The sequence below is a fragment of the Gekko japonicus genome, unplaced genomic scaffold (assembly GCF_001447785.1).
Source record: "Gekko japonicus isolate JY-2015 unplaced genomic scaffold, Gekko_japonicus_V1.1 scaffold265, whole genome shotgun sequence".
Lineage (NCBI taxonomy): Eukaryota > Metazoa > Chordata > Lepidosauria > Squamata > Gekkonidae > Gekko > Gekko japonicus.
Genome location: NW_015176459.1, coordinates 592289 through 609784, shown reverse-complemented (window position 1 = coordinate 609784; position 17496 = coordinate 592289). Strand labels below are relative to the sequence as shown.

The 17496-nt window shown below is 42.6% G+C and overlaps 1 protein-coding gene across 1 annotated transcript in view; it reads right to left on the bottom strand.

The window, feature by feature from the left end:
* Positions 1 to 17496, bottom strand: part of GRIA3 (glutamate receptor, ionotropic, AMPA 3) — a 273089-nt gene that overhangs the window by 16457 nt on the left and 239136 nt on the right. Inside the window, exons 13-14 of the mRNA XM_015426982.1 lie at positions 16982 to 17229; positions 16217 to 16331 (exon numbers count right to left, since the gene is read on the bottom strand). Coding sequence (XP_015282468.1) covers positions 16217 to 16331; positions 16982 to 17229 — 363 coding nt within the window. The remainder of the gene's footprint in view (positions 1 to 16216; positions 16332 to 16981; positions 17230 to 17496) is intronic.

Below are 17496 nucleotides of genomic sequence, written 5' to 3'. Positions count from 1 at the left end.
TGGTTTGGAGGGCAGAGTCTATTGCATTGTACCTGTCTGAGGCCCCACTTCTCCTCAAATCTCACCCTCTCCAGTCTCCATATCTCAAATCTCCAGGATTTTCCCATCCGGAGTTGGCAACCCTATCTACTTCCCAGCCAAGCATCAACCTACATTCCCCCCTCATTGATCAGCTTTCCATTTCCCCCCCACCAGCAGCCCCCACCGTGCTCTGAAGCCCTGACTGCCACATATCTGTGGCAGTAATGGGGTGACTGCTGGCACCTTTTCCTATCATTTTTTGTCCTGTGGTATTCTGCTTGTGGTGTGATCTGTCTTTTTTGTGGTGTGGCATGATTGTGTTATTGGGTTTGTTTCTTTTGAAGGGGACGTGATGTGTTGTGAGTGAGGACATATTTTACCTCAGAATACAGCAGGTCCCATATGCAACTGACAGTTCCAACTGTCTCGTGGTGGGGAGGGAGTTTGAGGTGCGGAATGGAGTGAAGTCCAGAAAGCTTCCATATGCAAATGACCTTGAAATGCTGGCCCAATCAGAGAAGAGTGGCCTAGGCTGCAGTAGGTGGGATAGAACTCAGGCAACACAGCCAGGGGATACAGACACCTTGTGATTGAAAGATCACAGAGCCAACTGATTTTGGAGTGCATAGAACATTGTGGGACCACTACTCAATTATATATAAAGAGAGATGTACCTCATATATATTAGATTTCAGAATAATAGGACAATAATTTAATAAGAGTCCTAATGGAATAACACACACATATTGGATTAGGAAACAAAAGCTGCTACAAATGAATTTTGTAATTTTATTCACAATGCCAAAGAAGAAACTTGGCAAGACGTAGCTGGAGTTAAACCCCACTTAAGCCCCTTTAATTTCAGAGGGAGAATTCTGTCCATTCTCAACTTTCTCCCATTCAAACAATATATTTTCCTCCACTATAATCAGGTGTCCTCTGTTGGAGGAGGGCTGTCTCCATCAGAAGAGGAATTGTCACTTAGGGGAAGGGGAATCCTTGGTTTCAGTCCAGGATCCAACCATCTGGAGCAAAGGGTTTGTTTCTGTAGCCAATGTTGCTTTTAACCTCCACAGCTCAAGCTAAGCAAATCTGGCCTTGAAAACTATAAGATCCCCAGACCAGAATGGCCCAGGCTTCCCTGATCTCATCAGACCTCAGAAGCTAAGCAGGGTAGTTACTGGTTAGTACTTGGATGGGAGACTGTCAAGGAACTCCAGTGCTGCTACACAGTTTGTTATGAGTCATCTTGCATTGCTCCTTTAAAAAGTTTCAGGAAAATAACCTGTCCAATTCTGATCTTGAGTTCAGTTTGAGATGGAAGTGGATTTGTTTTCATCTTCCTTCTGGTCACATGTCTCCTTTCTTGACCCTCCAGGGTTGGTGTCCATTTTGTTCTTGGAGAGAGGTCATAATTGGCCAAATGATCCACACGGAGTCCTTTGTTGCAAGGTATTTGTCTGCTTTTTCTTTTTTTGTGTGCAAGTCATTATCCAGGAAAAGGCTTGGATGTTTGTTTTTTTAAGGTACAACTTGGATATAGTCAGCATATTGTCAGATAGTTCAAGCACCATCAAGGAAAGCTGACACATTTCCTTAATGAACTCAGAAGAACTTCTTTTTCCTTGGCATTCACTGGAAATTCGGAGATGTCAAGATAGATCTTTGCAAGCTTCTTTGACATAAGAGTTGCTGCTGCAGAAACTTCCACAACTCATTTCCCCCTTATATACAGAAATAGATTGTAGGACTGCAGCCCAAATGGAGCAGTCCAATGAACACCACTCCTGTGTAACCCAAATTAATTTCAATGGGATTTGAATGCAAATGCATGATGTACAAGAGTGTCATTCAGGCTGCCATATTTATATCATCTGGTTGTAGGGATCAGTTTTGAAACTAAATATTGTCACTTTCACTAAAGCTTAATATTCAACCTTAAAATTGCCTCTGGGCCTTGCAACAGCATCATTTACACATAACTAGCTTGTTTGGTTGAATAGAAAAGGAAAAGTTAACATATCCATTCAAAATAGGATGAGCAGGTGCAAAAGAGGACAAGGGCTCCTTAATAGTTGTGTAAGAGGGTTTTGCCAGGTACAGGTTGTCTTGTAGGAGTGAGAGGTGGTACCACTAAAATCCTGTTTTTCTGCATAGCCATTTTGGGAGAGACTGTGGCTTAGTGGTAGAGCACTAGCTTTTCATGCAGAAGGTCCCAGGTCCAATCCCTGATATCTCCAGTTAAAAACATCACATAGTCGGTGATGTGAAAGGCCTTCACCTGAGACCGTAGAGAGCTGCTGCCAATCTAAGTAGACAAGACTGACCTTGTGGTCTGATTCTGTCTAAAGCAGCTTCATGGATGTGTTCATTAAAGTCAGTGGAACCTTGCTCTTCCATTACATCTGGTCACCCTCATTAGATATACATCTTTGCTCAGCTGTAACATTTTTTAAAAATCATGGAATTATACTGTTATCCATGTTGGGTTTTGGGAATCAGGACAAAGGTAGGCTTATAAATAGTTTAAAAATAAATCAAAGTATAGCAGATTCCCTCGAGATAGTTTTCTAATCTCTCCTCGCAATCATCGGATTATTCAAGAAGCTGATCCAGAACTAAAGACGCCCCGTCAATTTACAGGAAACATATTTAAACCAATAGGGAAGGGAATTATCATCTCCATGATTTCTCTGTAATCTAGTAATAGCCATCAAATTAAAGCCATAGGTAAAGGAGGCCTGTACTTTCCGCTCTTCTTCAGCCAGAGCAGAAGCAGCAACTGCCACAGTAGTTACATGTCTAACTATCCTCCCGTATATGCAATTCTGCCCTGACCTGCATGGCCCAGGCTACCTCAGTCTCATCAGATCTTGAAAGCTAAGCAGGGTCAGCCTGGTTAGTACTCAGATGGGAGAGACTATCAAGAAACTCCAGGATTGATACAAAGAGTCAGGCCACCACATCTTAACATCTCTTGCCTTGAAAACCCCATGAGGGGTCACTGTAAGTCGGCTGCGACTTGACAGCACATTCCACCACATGCAGCACTTGTCTCATATAGTACAAGAGGAACTACTCAATGTCATATCGAGACAATGGTCTAAACCCCCCCCCCCCACAGGCTTGTATCCTATGAAGTTGTTCTCCTTGCACTTTTCTTCAGAAATTAATAATAATAATTGTATGGCATTGCGTGTAGAATAGCCAGGAGATCCTAGGATTGTCTGGCAGCTGCAAGTTCTAGCTTTTAGCATTGTGCACCACTAGGCGGTGAGCTAGACTTTTTTAGGGGCTGAGAGAGCTCAGAAAGAACTGTGGCTGCCCCAAAGTCACCCTGCTGGCTTCATGTGGAGGAGTGGAGAATCGAACCTGGTTCTCCAGATTAGAGTCCACCGCTCTTAACCACTACACCAAACTGGCTCTTCCACTTCTCTCCAGCCACTGTGGAAGGCTCGCCTGCTGTGCCACTCACTTTGTCTGCCCAGGCACACAGAACGGCTAGCAGCAGAGGAAGCAGGCACCCCAGAAGCCTGAGAGGTGCAAGGGAAAAGATGTCCCAGGATCCAAGTCTGAGTTTCTACTAAGAAAGCCAATACATTTAGCTGTTTTTATTCGCCTAGCTGACAGATAGCTATGTCTTCGATTTGTACAGCCCTTCAGAGTGCACACATTAGAAGACAACGACATTTAGGTCGGATACCAATGGCCACTTAAGTTACAAAGGGCTAACCAGGTGGCATTCATGGAACCACCTGGTGAGCAGGGTAATTGAGTCCAAATTACTCACAGGTGAGGAGTAGTGATCAGTATCAAGGAGGAAGGGAATTTTACTACACATAGGTACAGATATGTGAAAAATGGTTGTTAGCATTCACTTTCTACACTATCTAGTCAACTAGTGAAAAGAATTTTACCAAACACCTGCAATCAGTGAACTCTGAGAAATAGGGAAACAGTGAAATTCTCCTCATGTATTGTTGGACATTAGAGATAACCAGCTTCTCACATGCGTTATAAATACTATGGCCTACATTTAAACCACTGCATTTCATCCAAAGGTGTATTTATACTTATAGAAGAACCCTTCCATGATTGGAAGGACACTTTCTATGTTTGGAAGGAGGTCTTAGGGTCCAACCCTGTGGTTTAGATACAACTAGTGTTCCCAAGTACTTACCGTGATCCGGCGGGGGAAACATGCTCCCCGGCCGGACCATTCCTCCCTGTAACGCACCATGCCGTCGCAAGGAAGTGTCGGTGGGCGACGCTCTGGTAATGGGACTGAAAACTCAATGGTACCATTGAGTTTCCAGCCCCATTGACAGAGTGTCGCCCGGCGTCACTTCCTGGCGACGGCATGGTGTGGCGTGTCTGTTGTCCCCGCAGGAATGATCCTGCGAGGACGTCTGTGTCCCCCGCCGAATCACGGTAAGTACTTGGGAAGCCTGGATACAACCCTATGGGGGATACAGGCAACCATTTTACCTCACATAAAGTATACAAAAGGTTACCATTTGCTTAAAATACTCCTTACCATTTTGCAGGATGAAGATGCTGCCTCCAAGTGAAAGAGCTCACCCTGGGATACTTAGGTTGTCTGTATGGGCTCACTATAGTAAGTTAATATTTAAACGATTTGCTATATTCAGTCCCAGTAATCAATGAAAAAGAAAGGGGGCCTCACCAAGGCAAGATGAAGATGAAGAGACAAATGGTGCAGAAGAAAAAGAATCTTTAATAATTATACAACCCCTACACATTTCATGTGCGGCTTGGCTGGGGGGAGTCCAAATTCTTTTTAGTCTGTTCCCGTATATACACTTTAGCAGAGTGAGCTGGCTGCATCTCTCCAAGGTCCCAGGCTGAGAAAGCTCTTTCCCATCACCTGAGAACCTTTTGGTGGCAGGGATCCAAGGTGGGATCTTTTGTGTTCAAAGCATATGCTGTGCCACTGAGTCACACCCCCTCTCCTTTGCATTATTGGAACAAAAAATGGGTCTGGAATGACTTCTGCCGTGCCCTTTGTCCAAGCTTGCAATCATATAAACAGACCTGTCAGTCAAAGAAACCTTGGTGACTTATATATGTCACAGTGAATGATGAGCATTTGGTGAGTCTTGCTATTCACATGACAATCCCAGGTCAATTTCAGATATGTCTTAAAAAACAAGTATTTCCCTACTTTGGGCACATGCACCAGCACATGCTGACAATCATTACCCTCTAGTGTCTTGTGAATCAGTCTTTGGTGGGCTGTGCTATATACAGTCTCTGAAACTCTTCCATGTTTGATTCCCCAAGCATCAAATTTAACTAGCCTGTCACTTTATTATTATCAATACTTCACAACGGTGACAAGTACGGAGTGGGTGGAAATGTGTGGGTTATTAAATTCTTATTTAAGGTCATAATAGAACTTGGCATAAAAGATTAGTGTAGGTAGGTGCACAATTATTAGGTGACAAACTCAAAATGTGAGGGTGGGGGGAAAGAGACTCAGAGACTGGGAAGCAAGACAACAGGGGTCCATATGGGGAAGTAAAAGAAAAAATCAATTATGAAGCACACATTCACCCCTATTTTAGGCACATTATGTGGAAGGAAGTCCTACTGAATGAATGGGAAAGCACAGCAATGATTCAGAGACGCTCCTGACATGAGCCCAAGAAGGTGAGCTTCTGGGGTTTCTTTTGGGATTCCACTGTCCCTTGACATGAGTCCAACTTCTTATGTTGGAGGGGGTTTAAAATTTGGGTTAACAATGCCTACATATGAGGGTGGGGAGAAGACAACTGGAAAGGCCAAGACCAAAAAAAGTCAGTGTGGTTAGACAGATGGGGTTTTACCAGAGAGTCCCATGTTCAGATCCCTACTCAGCCATGAAGCTCACTGGATGAATTTGGGCTACTTACTTTCTCCATCACACCCCAAGTGGTGATGGAAAGCAAAAATGGGTGGAAGGAAAAATTAGACCAGAGAAAAGGCGTTGTTTCCCATGCTGAACTCCTTGGAAGGAGGGAAGGAGGGGTGGGATAAAAATATCAGAGAAACAGAGATCCAAGGATGTGCATGGATCGCTTCTGCATGGGATAATGGTCCACGAGGTGAGCCTATTAAGAATTAGGGGACTGGATGTTGATCTGGAAATTTTTATTTTACTCTGCTCCACTAATGTTAATAGGATGGTAGTAAGAGTCTGTGAATTGCCTCTTTATCCAATTCTGTACCTTTAATAGGGGAATAACGAGGACCTGATTCACAAGAGTCCCTCAGAAGACAGATGGGATGAATATTGCCAAGCACTGTGAACAAGCAAAGTACCGATTAAGTGATTAACAAATATGGTTATTCGTAATGATTTAAAACAAGGAACTTTCATGCACCACCAAACTATCCCTAGTTAGGCCTGAAAGAAGATCCTCTCTGATCACGATGTGCAAAAGCTATAAATTCAGAGGAAAATAAAGATGATGTTGAACCTGTGTATACCAATGTGTATCAATGGATGTGGAGCTTCCAGTGGGGCAAATGGCACCCCCAGGGCCATTTCAGTTCAGGGAAATGGCACATGGAGGAGGCTTAAGTATCCTCCCCATGCAGTGCAGTCCTAATCTGAATCAGACCTCCGTGTGCCTGCGAACTGGGTTCCCACTACGGAACTCATATCTGATTGAAAGTCCTTGTGGCAGATCTGGAGACAACCAAAGGTCTTTGTAACTTTTAGTTAAGCCATTGGTTGTGTATTCACCAGGGGTAGTTTCATAGAAAAAGAGCTAGGGGAACTCATTAGCATAACTCATTAGCATATGCCACACCCCCTGACATCACCGGAAGTGTGTCATAAGGCCACACCCCCTGACATCACCAGAAGTGTGTCATAAGGCCACGCACCCCACCCCCAATGGTCCCGGCCGCCGCCAGCGGCGTTGCAGCTCCACTGCCGAGCCCCATGAGGGCCCTGGCGGTGGACCTGCAAGGCCGGTGGGAGTGCAAGGAAGCCCCACGAAGGCCCTCCCTGGCCCCAGGCAGGCAGGGGTGGGGAGAGGCAGGGAGGAAGCAACTTACCCTCCCTCTTCTCCTGCCTCCTCCTGGCTGAATGAGGGCCGGAAGCAGGGCGGCCAGAAGCAGGGGGCGGGGCTTCGTCATGTGCCCCGCCCCCGTACCTCACCTGGGGGAACTGCGATCCCCCGCGTTCCCCCCCGAAATGACCTCTGGTATTCACATAAAAACATAAGATAGATATCCAGGGATGCCTGTATCCAGGCATGTGCAGGGACCCCAAGACTTGCCCCCACTGCTCCAAACATGGCTGCTATTTTCACTTTGCCTAGTACATTGAAGGCAAAGAACTCCTGGGTTTGCCACCCCCATTGTTTGTGAAATCCTATCCTGTTCCTCGAAGGATTATGCAACCTCAGCAAACTCTCTTGAACAACTGCAGTTGAAGTGTCTTATTTACAGTCAGGAATAGATGGTTTTAAAGTGCTGAATATGAAGACATTCCAGCCTGGAATATTAAATGGGTATAAAATGTCACGTTAGAATGAGAAGTTATTTTGAGCAAAAGCTACAGGCGCTGCCAGAAGATGTGCATAAAACATTTGCAACGTGCCAAGAGGAAAGGAAGAAGAAAGAAGAAAAACCTTTTTCAAAATTCTTTTAGTGGAAGGGGGAAAAACCTCTTTAAGCAGTTTTAAAGGGCTTATTTTAGTTCCTGAAAGGGAGTGTGCATGTATGCATCTGGAATGAGCAAACTGACTTGACCCACATTCCGTTCCCGGGGGACGTGGCCTCGAGGATGGAGGTTTACAACCAAAAATGACCACCAGTTCTTAAGAGTTGCTTTGTGCAAACAAACAAATGAATGGGAGCCATTTGCAACCTGCAGGTTAAAACCACGGAAGACAAGGCTCTGATTTCAATTTTTATTATATATTGTGGGACACAGAAAGGGCTATGGCACCACTTAGCATTTTGTCAGCTGGGGTCCAATTAATTCTTTCAGAGCACCCGAAAGCTTAGTCCTGCCTAATTGGATTTTGGACTTTTTAAAAGCGAAGATCCTCCATGCATAATTAACTTATGGATTTCATTGCCATAAGTAATGGCAATGGCTATTTGCCTAGATAGCTTTATAAAAAGAACTGAACTTTATCTTTAGAAGATAAGAATATTGGAACCATCTACAGGACTGGACCATGTGTGCACCAAGCATTATACATCCAGCTGGTGCTAAGTGCATGCCTCCATGAACATACAAGTGATTCAGGAAGGCAAAAGCCCTCTTCTGAATTTTTTCTTTGGCACGTATGTTCTGGAGCATATTGTGTCCAAGTATGGAGATTCCATTTTGCTAAGAGCTACAGACAGGACTTTCAGTGGCTATTAGCCCTAAGAACTAAATCAAACCTCTGTCGACAGAGGCATTAAATGTAAGAATGCTACAAGTCAAAAATCGGGGTGGCCATCAGTTTCATGCCTGCTTGATGGAACTTCAGCATGTGGTTTGCCTTCTGGAAACAGAGTCCTGGACTCGGTTAGGATCTACCTAGATGATACACTGAGAGTGCTGTGTGTGTAACTTTTAAGCGTTTTTTAAACCCACCAGGTACATGGGCTTCCAATTTGTGAGTGGTGTGGGACTAAGCCTTGCCCTCACACCATTTCCCCAATCTAAAATAGTCTCAGGGTACCACCATTTGCCTGATAGGAAAAAAACAACAACCTTACATGCACTGGATTGACCCCCTATGCATCTATTTTTTTAAAAAAACAAAACAACAACATGCAGGGAGCTCCATACAACCTTTCATCTTAGTTTAACCCATTGTGAGAGTTCTTACTGGGTTTACAAGAAATTTATCATGAAGCAAAGGATGTTATAAAGACATATCTTACCATCCCTGGTGGATATAGAAAACTGAGTTGTTATTTCTATCCTGGCCTATATGTTGAAATTTAACAGATTATATTCAAAAGCAAAAATGGGGTTAATACCTTGATCAGAAACAGCTAAAACATCATGAAAAAGCAAATAAGCTTTTGATGTCACCAAAACGATTCTTTAGGATGGGTGCCCCACTGCATTTCTGCCTCATACTGTCATATCAATATATCAGACTATGTTTTACAGGAAACTGAAGCCAATGTTGGCTTCAGTTTTCTGTAAAACATAGTCTGATATATTCTTATTGCATTGAATACAAGTTTGCAATATGCACAGTTTGCAGTAGTTCTATTCTGTTTGTATCCTTATCATACTGCACCCCACTCCATCTTTTTGGTTTCCATACTGTCATATCAACATATAGCTTGAAGAAGCAGTCTAGTGGGGGGCATTGTGGCTGAGCTTCCGGCTGGCTGCATCCCTCTCACACTCCTACTATTCCCACTGAGGATTATCAAATTGCTCTCAAAAACCAAAACTAATTCAGAAACAAACTTCAATGCCGGGTATCGGAAGGACTAGGGGGAAGAAGGGGGCTAACCCCGTCCCCAGACCCCCAAGGAAGACTACTATGGACTCAGAAGTCTCAGAAGATTTAGAGACCCTCATGCTGGAGGAATTTGTAGTGGGACCCAACAACCTTGACCTAAGTTATCAGATTTCAATCCTGCATGCTTTGATGGAGATAAAAGATGAACTTAAAAAAGAACTAAAGACCTTGAGTGGGGATGTCGGAAAATCAAAAAAAGGAATTTGGCCAGCTCAAACTAACAATAGAGCTGATAAACAAGAAACTTGGTGAACTTACCTCAGCAATGAGAACAACAGAAAAAAAAAAGCAGAAGCAGCTCACCAAATTGCAAAGCAAACGGTGGACGAAATGAAGGTGAGAAACGACTTCGAGGCTTGGGCCAAAAATAAAATCATACTCCAAGAGATCAAACTAAGAGAAAGGAAGGCCAAACTTCATGGGGTCTCAGTAAATTTTGCTAAAACAGAAGATCTTACTGTATTTTTAAATAAATGGTGGTGGCAGATACCTGACTCAGCAGAGGAACCAAAGGAAGTGGAGACCCCTGAAAGGATTATTACCTCAGCCTTCCATTTAAACGTACCGAAAACAGCTCCGGAGGGCACTACACCTGACATTTCAATTGAATTCATGGAGGTACAGACCAAAAATAAACTCTTTAAAATTGTGAGAGAAAAAGAGGGCCTGTCCCTTGAAGACACGGTTGCTTTTCTATTAGCTGACGTTCCAGCTGCGATAATTCTTGCGAGAAGAAGGCTCCAAGACAGAGCAACAAAACTGAGACAGCATGGAATTAAATACAGGTGGCTTGCATTAGGTCATATAGTGGTCAATCTTAATGGAAAGACATTTACAGCACACAACCAGCACTCTGGAAAGAAAGTAATGAAGCAGTGAATAAACAATCAGATGGAGGTGTTTGAAAGTAGATAGTTTATGTTATTAGTATAATAGACATTGTTGAGAGCAATTAAATGAAAACAAAGGGAATTTAGAATTATATTTAAAATGGCAACTGTTTATTAATAGCAAATGAAATGGTAATTAACATAAAACCACAGCTGTTAAAATTAGAGGGCATGATAAGGAGGTGGAGGGTGTGCTTCCCCCAAGACCTCTGGTGGTAGGGAGGAGGGTTCCCTTCTGGCTGAAGGGTTTTTTTCTTCAGCCCCTGGTATCAGAGGCAACCCCATCCAGCTTTCTTTTCAGGTATAGAAGAATATAGAAATATAGAGATGAGTGTATAAAATAGAAACTAGCCGTCCTGAGCCTGCTTTGTGGGAAAAGCAGGGTATAAATTTGACTATAAATAAAAAATAAAAATAAGATTTAATGGGTAATAAATTAATTGAAAATTAAAGGAAGATGTATTAATGGTTGGAACGTGATTTAGAGGGAGTTGTATGATGGCTTTATATGCAGGTAGGATATGGGAATAAGAAAAAGAAGAGGATACAGTCTGGATTTGGATTAAGTTTACTTTGTCGGTTTTATAGATGAAATGTAACCTCATGTAGTGTTTTGATTATGAAATAGAGTATAAATACATATTGTATGAAATAGTTCTATGAAATATATACTCTACAAAATAAAAGAAAAAGAAGCAGTCTAGTGAACTCAAAAGCTTGCCCGCTACTTTGTGATGATTTAATCATCTTAAGAAAGGTATTTTAGATCTTTTTCCTGTAATGGACCAACTCATAATTAATGGACTAACATTACCCACAGAGAAGTGGCATTGCATCTCTGGGAATTCTTCATTATGGTACTGAGTTTTCATTAAATGTGGAAGAAGAAGCCCATCATCCAACATAAAATTAGAGGGACTTCCGGTTTGTGGATTAGCAATGGCGGTTGCTCTCCCCGGACCTCAGGGAGGCGATTAGCACGGCAGCAGCATGGAGGGGTGCCACCTCAAGTGGCATCCCCACGGAGCCTTTGTGAAAGGCTCCAGGCCAGAGGGCTTTTGAGGGTTAGCCTCTTCGACGGCTTGATGCTGGAGAATCAAGGCTTCCCTCCGCCTTGACAGTCCTGCCGCTTGTGTGGTCTTCAGGCACAAGCTAATTCGACCGGGACAAGTGCGGGAGATCGAGCGGAATAACGATTGATGTGAGCAAGGTTAGAGATATAGCCAACAATGAACGTGAGTTCTAAGTAAACAGACTTTGAGAAATTAATTCCCCCCCCCGTGGGAAAAGTGGAGCGCAAAGAGGGATGCCTCTTAAGCACATGGACAGATAAACGTATCGAAGGGGGAGTGGGAGGAAACAAACAGCCTGTGTATTTTGAGAGACTTACTTGAGTGCCGATAGCGAAGTGACGAGTCTTTTGAGCCTTTGTGAAGTGCTTTAAAACTGTAACCAAAGTTGAAAAATGGCGGCTTCCCGAGGACAGTTTAAACCGAAACCAGGCAGTCAGAGCCCGAGACCGGAAGAGGGAGCGGACATCATGAAATTGTTAGCGGATATGCTCAAGCCAGTGATGGAGCAACTCAATGGTATTAACCAGCAACTGACCTTGTTAAATCAAAACTTTGCTCTACAGCAGCGTCAGCTAGCGGAAACAAAGAAGAAAGTGGAGCATGCAACTGAGAAAATCATAGAGATGGACACTGCAAATAAGATGAAGAAAAGAATGGGAGAAGTTAAAACAAAACAAAACCTCCAAGAAAATCGTTTGTTACAACTGCAAATGGAAAAGGCTAACATGATGCTCAGGTTCCAGGGAGTTCCTGAAACTGAAAAAGAAAATCTGAAGAAGACTCTGGGAGACATTATTGCTCCAGCAACAGGCTTACCAGCGGATGAAATAGTAAAAGATATGGAGATTGCCTATCGGGCTTACTCCAATTATATATAAAAAAATAGCCTGCCTGGAGAGATTGTGGTCAGATTTGCAAGAAGACAGATCAGAGATGCCATATTAAAGGCAACTTCAGCAACTCCACTGAAATTGGGAAATACAATCATTAAGACTTTAAAGGATATTCCATTTGAAATCCGTCAAAAGAGGAAAAGCTATAAGGAGTTAACCTCTTTTCTTCAAACTGATGGAATTCAGTACCGGTGGGCGATTCCTGAAGATGTAATCTTTAAAATCAACTATAAAAGAGAGAAGATTGACTCCATCTTTAAAGCCAAGGAATTTCTAAGACGTCAACTGGGAACGGGGGAAGAATCTAAAGATGAAGAAACCAAGTCAAGTGACTCTGCTGCCTCTGGAACGGATGAGGACTCTGTGGTTGAAACGGCTGCGGGAGCAATGAAAACTGTATACGATTTTAGAGATAGAAAGCCAAAGTAAGGGCAGAAGGACTCTGAAAATTGCCCTTTGAAGAAAAGAAGATGCTCAGAAAGTTCTCTCATAATAACTAATATACTAATATAGAAGCTGTGAAAATCAAGAACTCTACAAGTATATTGTTTTACTAACACTTTAAATACCAATATGCAGTGTAACATGGATATGATCTCCCACTCTTGGGTTTTTAGTTAGTGTGGATATCTTTCCTTTATCCATAGATGTAACCCCCTTCCTATATTTTTCTTTGTAGTTTTGTAGTCTCATAAAAAATAATAAAAATACCCCTCCGGGGGTTTAAAAAAAAAGAAAGAAAAAGAAAAACCCAACATTAAATTAGACATTGGGTTGGATCCTCTGAATCCATTCTGCTACTGCTGGATCCTTCCTCCTCTGAATCCATTTTGCTAATGGTGAATTCTTTCACTAATGGTGAATCCTTCATCTGGATCCATTCTGCTAATGGTGGAATCGTCCTCCAGTGAAAGAAACATGGTCCTCTGGAGCAAAGTTCCTTGAGGAAGACACTATTCTTAGTGGAACAGATTCTTCGGATACAACCCACAGATTTAAAGACCTTGGAAATAAATGGATTCAAACATGCCCACCCCTGTCCTAGAATGCATTTCCTTGGCTAGCAACTAATTTTAATGCATTTTGATCATACTATATGCAGCCATAACTTCAACTGAGAAATGGCTTAAGGGCATGTTTTTCTTTTCTTCTGCGGCTTAAAAGAATGTGACTTTTATGCAATGCATGAGTAGGTTAAAAAAAACAAACATGATTTTGTCCCTGAGCTTCCCATTATACAAATATTGTGTTAAAATTATTCCGAGACTGTAATCTCTCTTTGCACTAAGACGCTTGAGAGGGCTGTGATCTACTTTGGCAAACCAGCCACTGAACAGCCTTGCACAATGCAATGCTATGAACAAGCAGGAAATTAAATATTTCATATGCTGGTGCGTGCAACATTAAATTTAAGGTTGCATCAGGGAGTAAGCATTTGAGCTAAGATGCCTGTTTGGATATCTCCCCCCACCTTTTAGTCCTCATGGAGTAACGATGAAAGACTAGAAGAAGGCAGCATAAACCGTTCTTTGTTTTAATCATGAAACCATTTTTGCTGTTATCCAATATGATTAAAGTAACTGATTATTCCATTTGCCAGGCAGAGAAAAGCAGCCCTTATTAAGAAATGCAGGAAGAGCAATAACCACTTGAATGCTGTCCTATCAATAAGCCTTCTGCAATGGCTTGGTTAGCTGCAGAAGAGATTACAGGATATTGTTGTTTAAGTAACAGATTGCAAGGAAACATTGTAATCCAGAGAATTTAATGGGATCCTTTTGGGTATTTGTTTTTGATGAGTGGAACTAATTCACTTTCCACAAACACCCGTTCCATATTAGGGTGATTAGCTTTGATCAAAAGCCACGTAGGTTATACGTGTGGTAAGACGCAGCCCCAAGCTGTGGGCTTCTGCACCCTCTCTTGCTGTGCACTGAAATCTCAATGTGTGATGTGGGACCTACTCAGAGAATTAGCTGTTGAAGCAGACTTTGTTCATGTGATCCAGAGGCCCACAGAAAAAAAGGAATGGCAGATTGCACGAGGAGGGCCTAATACACAGGGTGCCCTGATTGATGTTGAATTTATCTTTGAAGATAATAAGAATCATCAAAAATATCACAGTGTAGTATACCTTATGCAGAGCTAGATTCAAGTCCAGTAGCACCTCTGGGACCAACAAGATTTTCTGGGTGCAAGCTTTTGAGAGTGAAGGGGAGGTATTTGGGGGGAGGTATTTGTGAATTTCCTGCATTGTGCAAGGGGTTGGACTAGATGACCCTGGAGGTTCCTTCCAACTCTGTGATTCTGTGATTATAAGGCTCCATGAATCAGATACAAGTAGGAACAGAGATCCCTGAGATATAAGTAGAAATGGAGTTAACTGATCCCTGCACCCTTATATCCCTGAGCCCTTATAGTTCAAAGGATATAGGGGTTCAGGCATCTCCAATCCTACTTGTATCTGATGATGGGAGCTCTGACTCTCGAACGTTTATACCCCGAAAATCTTGTTGGTCCCTAAAGTGCTGCTGGGTTCTAATCTCCTACTGCAAATCAACATGGCTACCCTCCTGGAAATACTATACGGGATTGACTTTTCTGCTGTGATGATTTCATATTCCTGCTTTTCTTTCATAGACAAGACAGAGTGTGGAAATGGGCTCATTGCTAAGCTTCTTCCTTCCTCTCATGGAACTTAAAAGGCCTCTTCAATACGGGCAAGGGCTCTTAATGGTTTATGGGGCCCAGGCTGGTACAGAGATGCAATGTTTCTGTGAAGCGGTACCTCACCACACATCCAAACAGCACTGCCTATGTCAAGGGATTCATGTACGGACCACCCAACTCAGGTGCCAATTCACATGCATGGGGCCTCCACATAGACCCAGTTGGAAGCCAACTGGTTGGTCCCACACACTGTGGCAATGCTTGCCTGGGGGACACTGAGTTCATGCAGCCTGGGGGTTGGCAGGTATGGTCTCCTAAGAAATTCTTCTTTTAAAACAAGCTGCAGAACTAAACACCTGTTCTCTCATTTCCCCAATAGCCACCAGCCTTGTGTTGCATATGCAATATACGACAGAGCTTTTCATAATAATTAAGCAGCTACAAAGGAGTCGTCAGCCTTATAAAACAAGGTCCCTTTATAATAATAAAAAACTCACAACAAGTCCTGATACCTAAATACTCGCTTCCTTTTTTTCACAGTACATAATGAGCAGCTTTAAAAACCTACTAATAACACATTGTTGGTGAAGGACGCTGTATACAAAAGGCCTCTCTGAAATGGATTCAAAACTAGCATATTGGCTTTTTGAGATTTTTCTCCCCAAACACCCAACATCTTGTGCTAACATGCAGACTTTTGTTAAGAAACAACTACAGCTAGGATCCAAAGAGCCTCAAGTGCACATCTGGAGCACTTCTGCATACACACTGGTAATTCTCACTTCTGGCAGCAGCCCTTGAGTACCCTCGGACCTTCAGGGGCTGCATTTTGGGAGTGGCAGGAAGGGACTGGCTTTGAAAATCCCCTAGTATGCAGACAGAGGCTCAGTTGCAGCTCTCTGGATTGTGAACAATGGATGCAAGGGAATTTCGACTGGCTCCTCTCTCTGTTAGTTAAACAAGGGCCCAAGTTAGATCTCAATGGTAAGCAGTGCATAAAATAAAAAGCCTGCTCGACTGATGCTACTGAGCAAGCGAGTGAGTCAGCCAGGACAGTTTCCAGACAATTTCTCATCTTCTAAAGGCTCTTTTTTCCCTGATGCATAAAATAACAGCCTTGCCGATTACTCTTGACTAAGGTACCCGATTGTGGTGACATTGAGGCTGACCTTGGAGTCACCTCCCCCGCTGCCGCACTCTCCTTTGTCGTACCACCATTTGTTTTTCAATTTGTCCAAGAGGCCTTGCTCATTCAGTTTTAATACTGCCAGGTTAACAGCATTTCTTGAAACGATAAAACATAACTCGTAAGAATAATGCACAGATGCTCGGTTAAGTCGTTCAAACGTATAAAGAAAGGAGCACAAGAGGACAAATTGCTAGAAAATTTTCACAGGGAGGTGGAGCTATAGAGATGTGTTTGTTACAGCAAACAACAGGGTTAAATATTGGCAGGTGGCATGGAGGATAAACATTCGCTCAAAAAACTGAAGTGTGCGGGACGGGAAAATTGTCTTTGAGGAAAAAAGGAGGAACAAAAAAAAAAAAAGGTAAAGAAGAAGAGGAGGTAACGAGAACACCACGTCATGCAATTAACGCTTGCCATGTATGGCGGGTTTTAAACCTAGGGCTTTTACCATCTAAATTGAAAAAAGCCACTGGACTGTAAAATTAAAAAACAAAACAAAACCACAGCAACAAACAATCAGAAAGGACAACACGGAGAGAACATTTAGGAAAAAAAATGGATGCATTTAAGTCAATGAAACCATAATTTACCGTCTTATTTAACTCCATGGAATATGGAAAGATTATATATTTTTTTAAACTGTGTAAGTTTACCTCAAATCCACAAGAAAGAAAATGACAACACAATACATCAGGGTAGGTGGAATACTATAACAACATGGAGATTGTTATATTATTCCACCCACCTTAATGATGAGCCTTTGGGAGTTGCTACACCATAGCCTTTGGAATCCAGGTTCCCACCAACTTTCATTGTGTCACAGGGCTTTCGTTGTTCAATGTACTCATTCATGGTCGATTCAAGCAGGAAGGCAAACTTCCCCTTTGATTTCCTCACGCGGGCCACCCCGTCCGCCGTCGTTTTGGCAAAGACCGATGGCTCTGCCGACTTCATGTACGACCACATTTTCTCATACACAGCTATTTTGGATCTCTGTGGAAGGGAAAAGGAAAAAGGAAGCAAAGTTCAACAAATGATTTGCCACTTTACAGACTTCCTGAAGTAGGCAAGGAAAGGTTTTTAAATTTCTCATCCCTGCTGTTTCAAGTCCTCAAATCCTTTGGTCAATTTATTTTCCCGCCTTTAAACAAAACATTGCATGAAGTTTTAGGCCATAAAATGCATGCATTTTTCAACATGATTTGTGCATCAATAATTTACATGCATCATATACATATAAATGACATCCATTGTACTGTA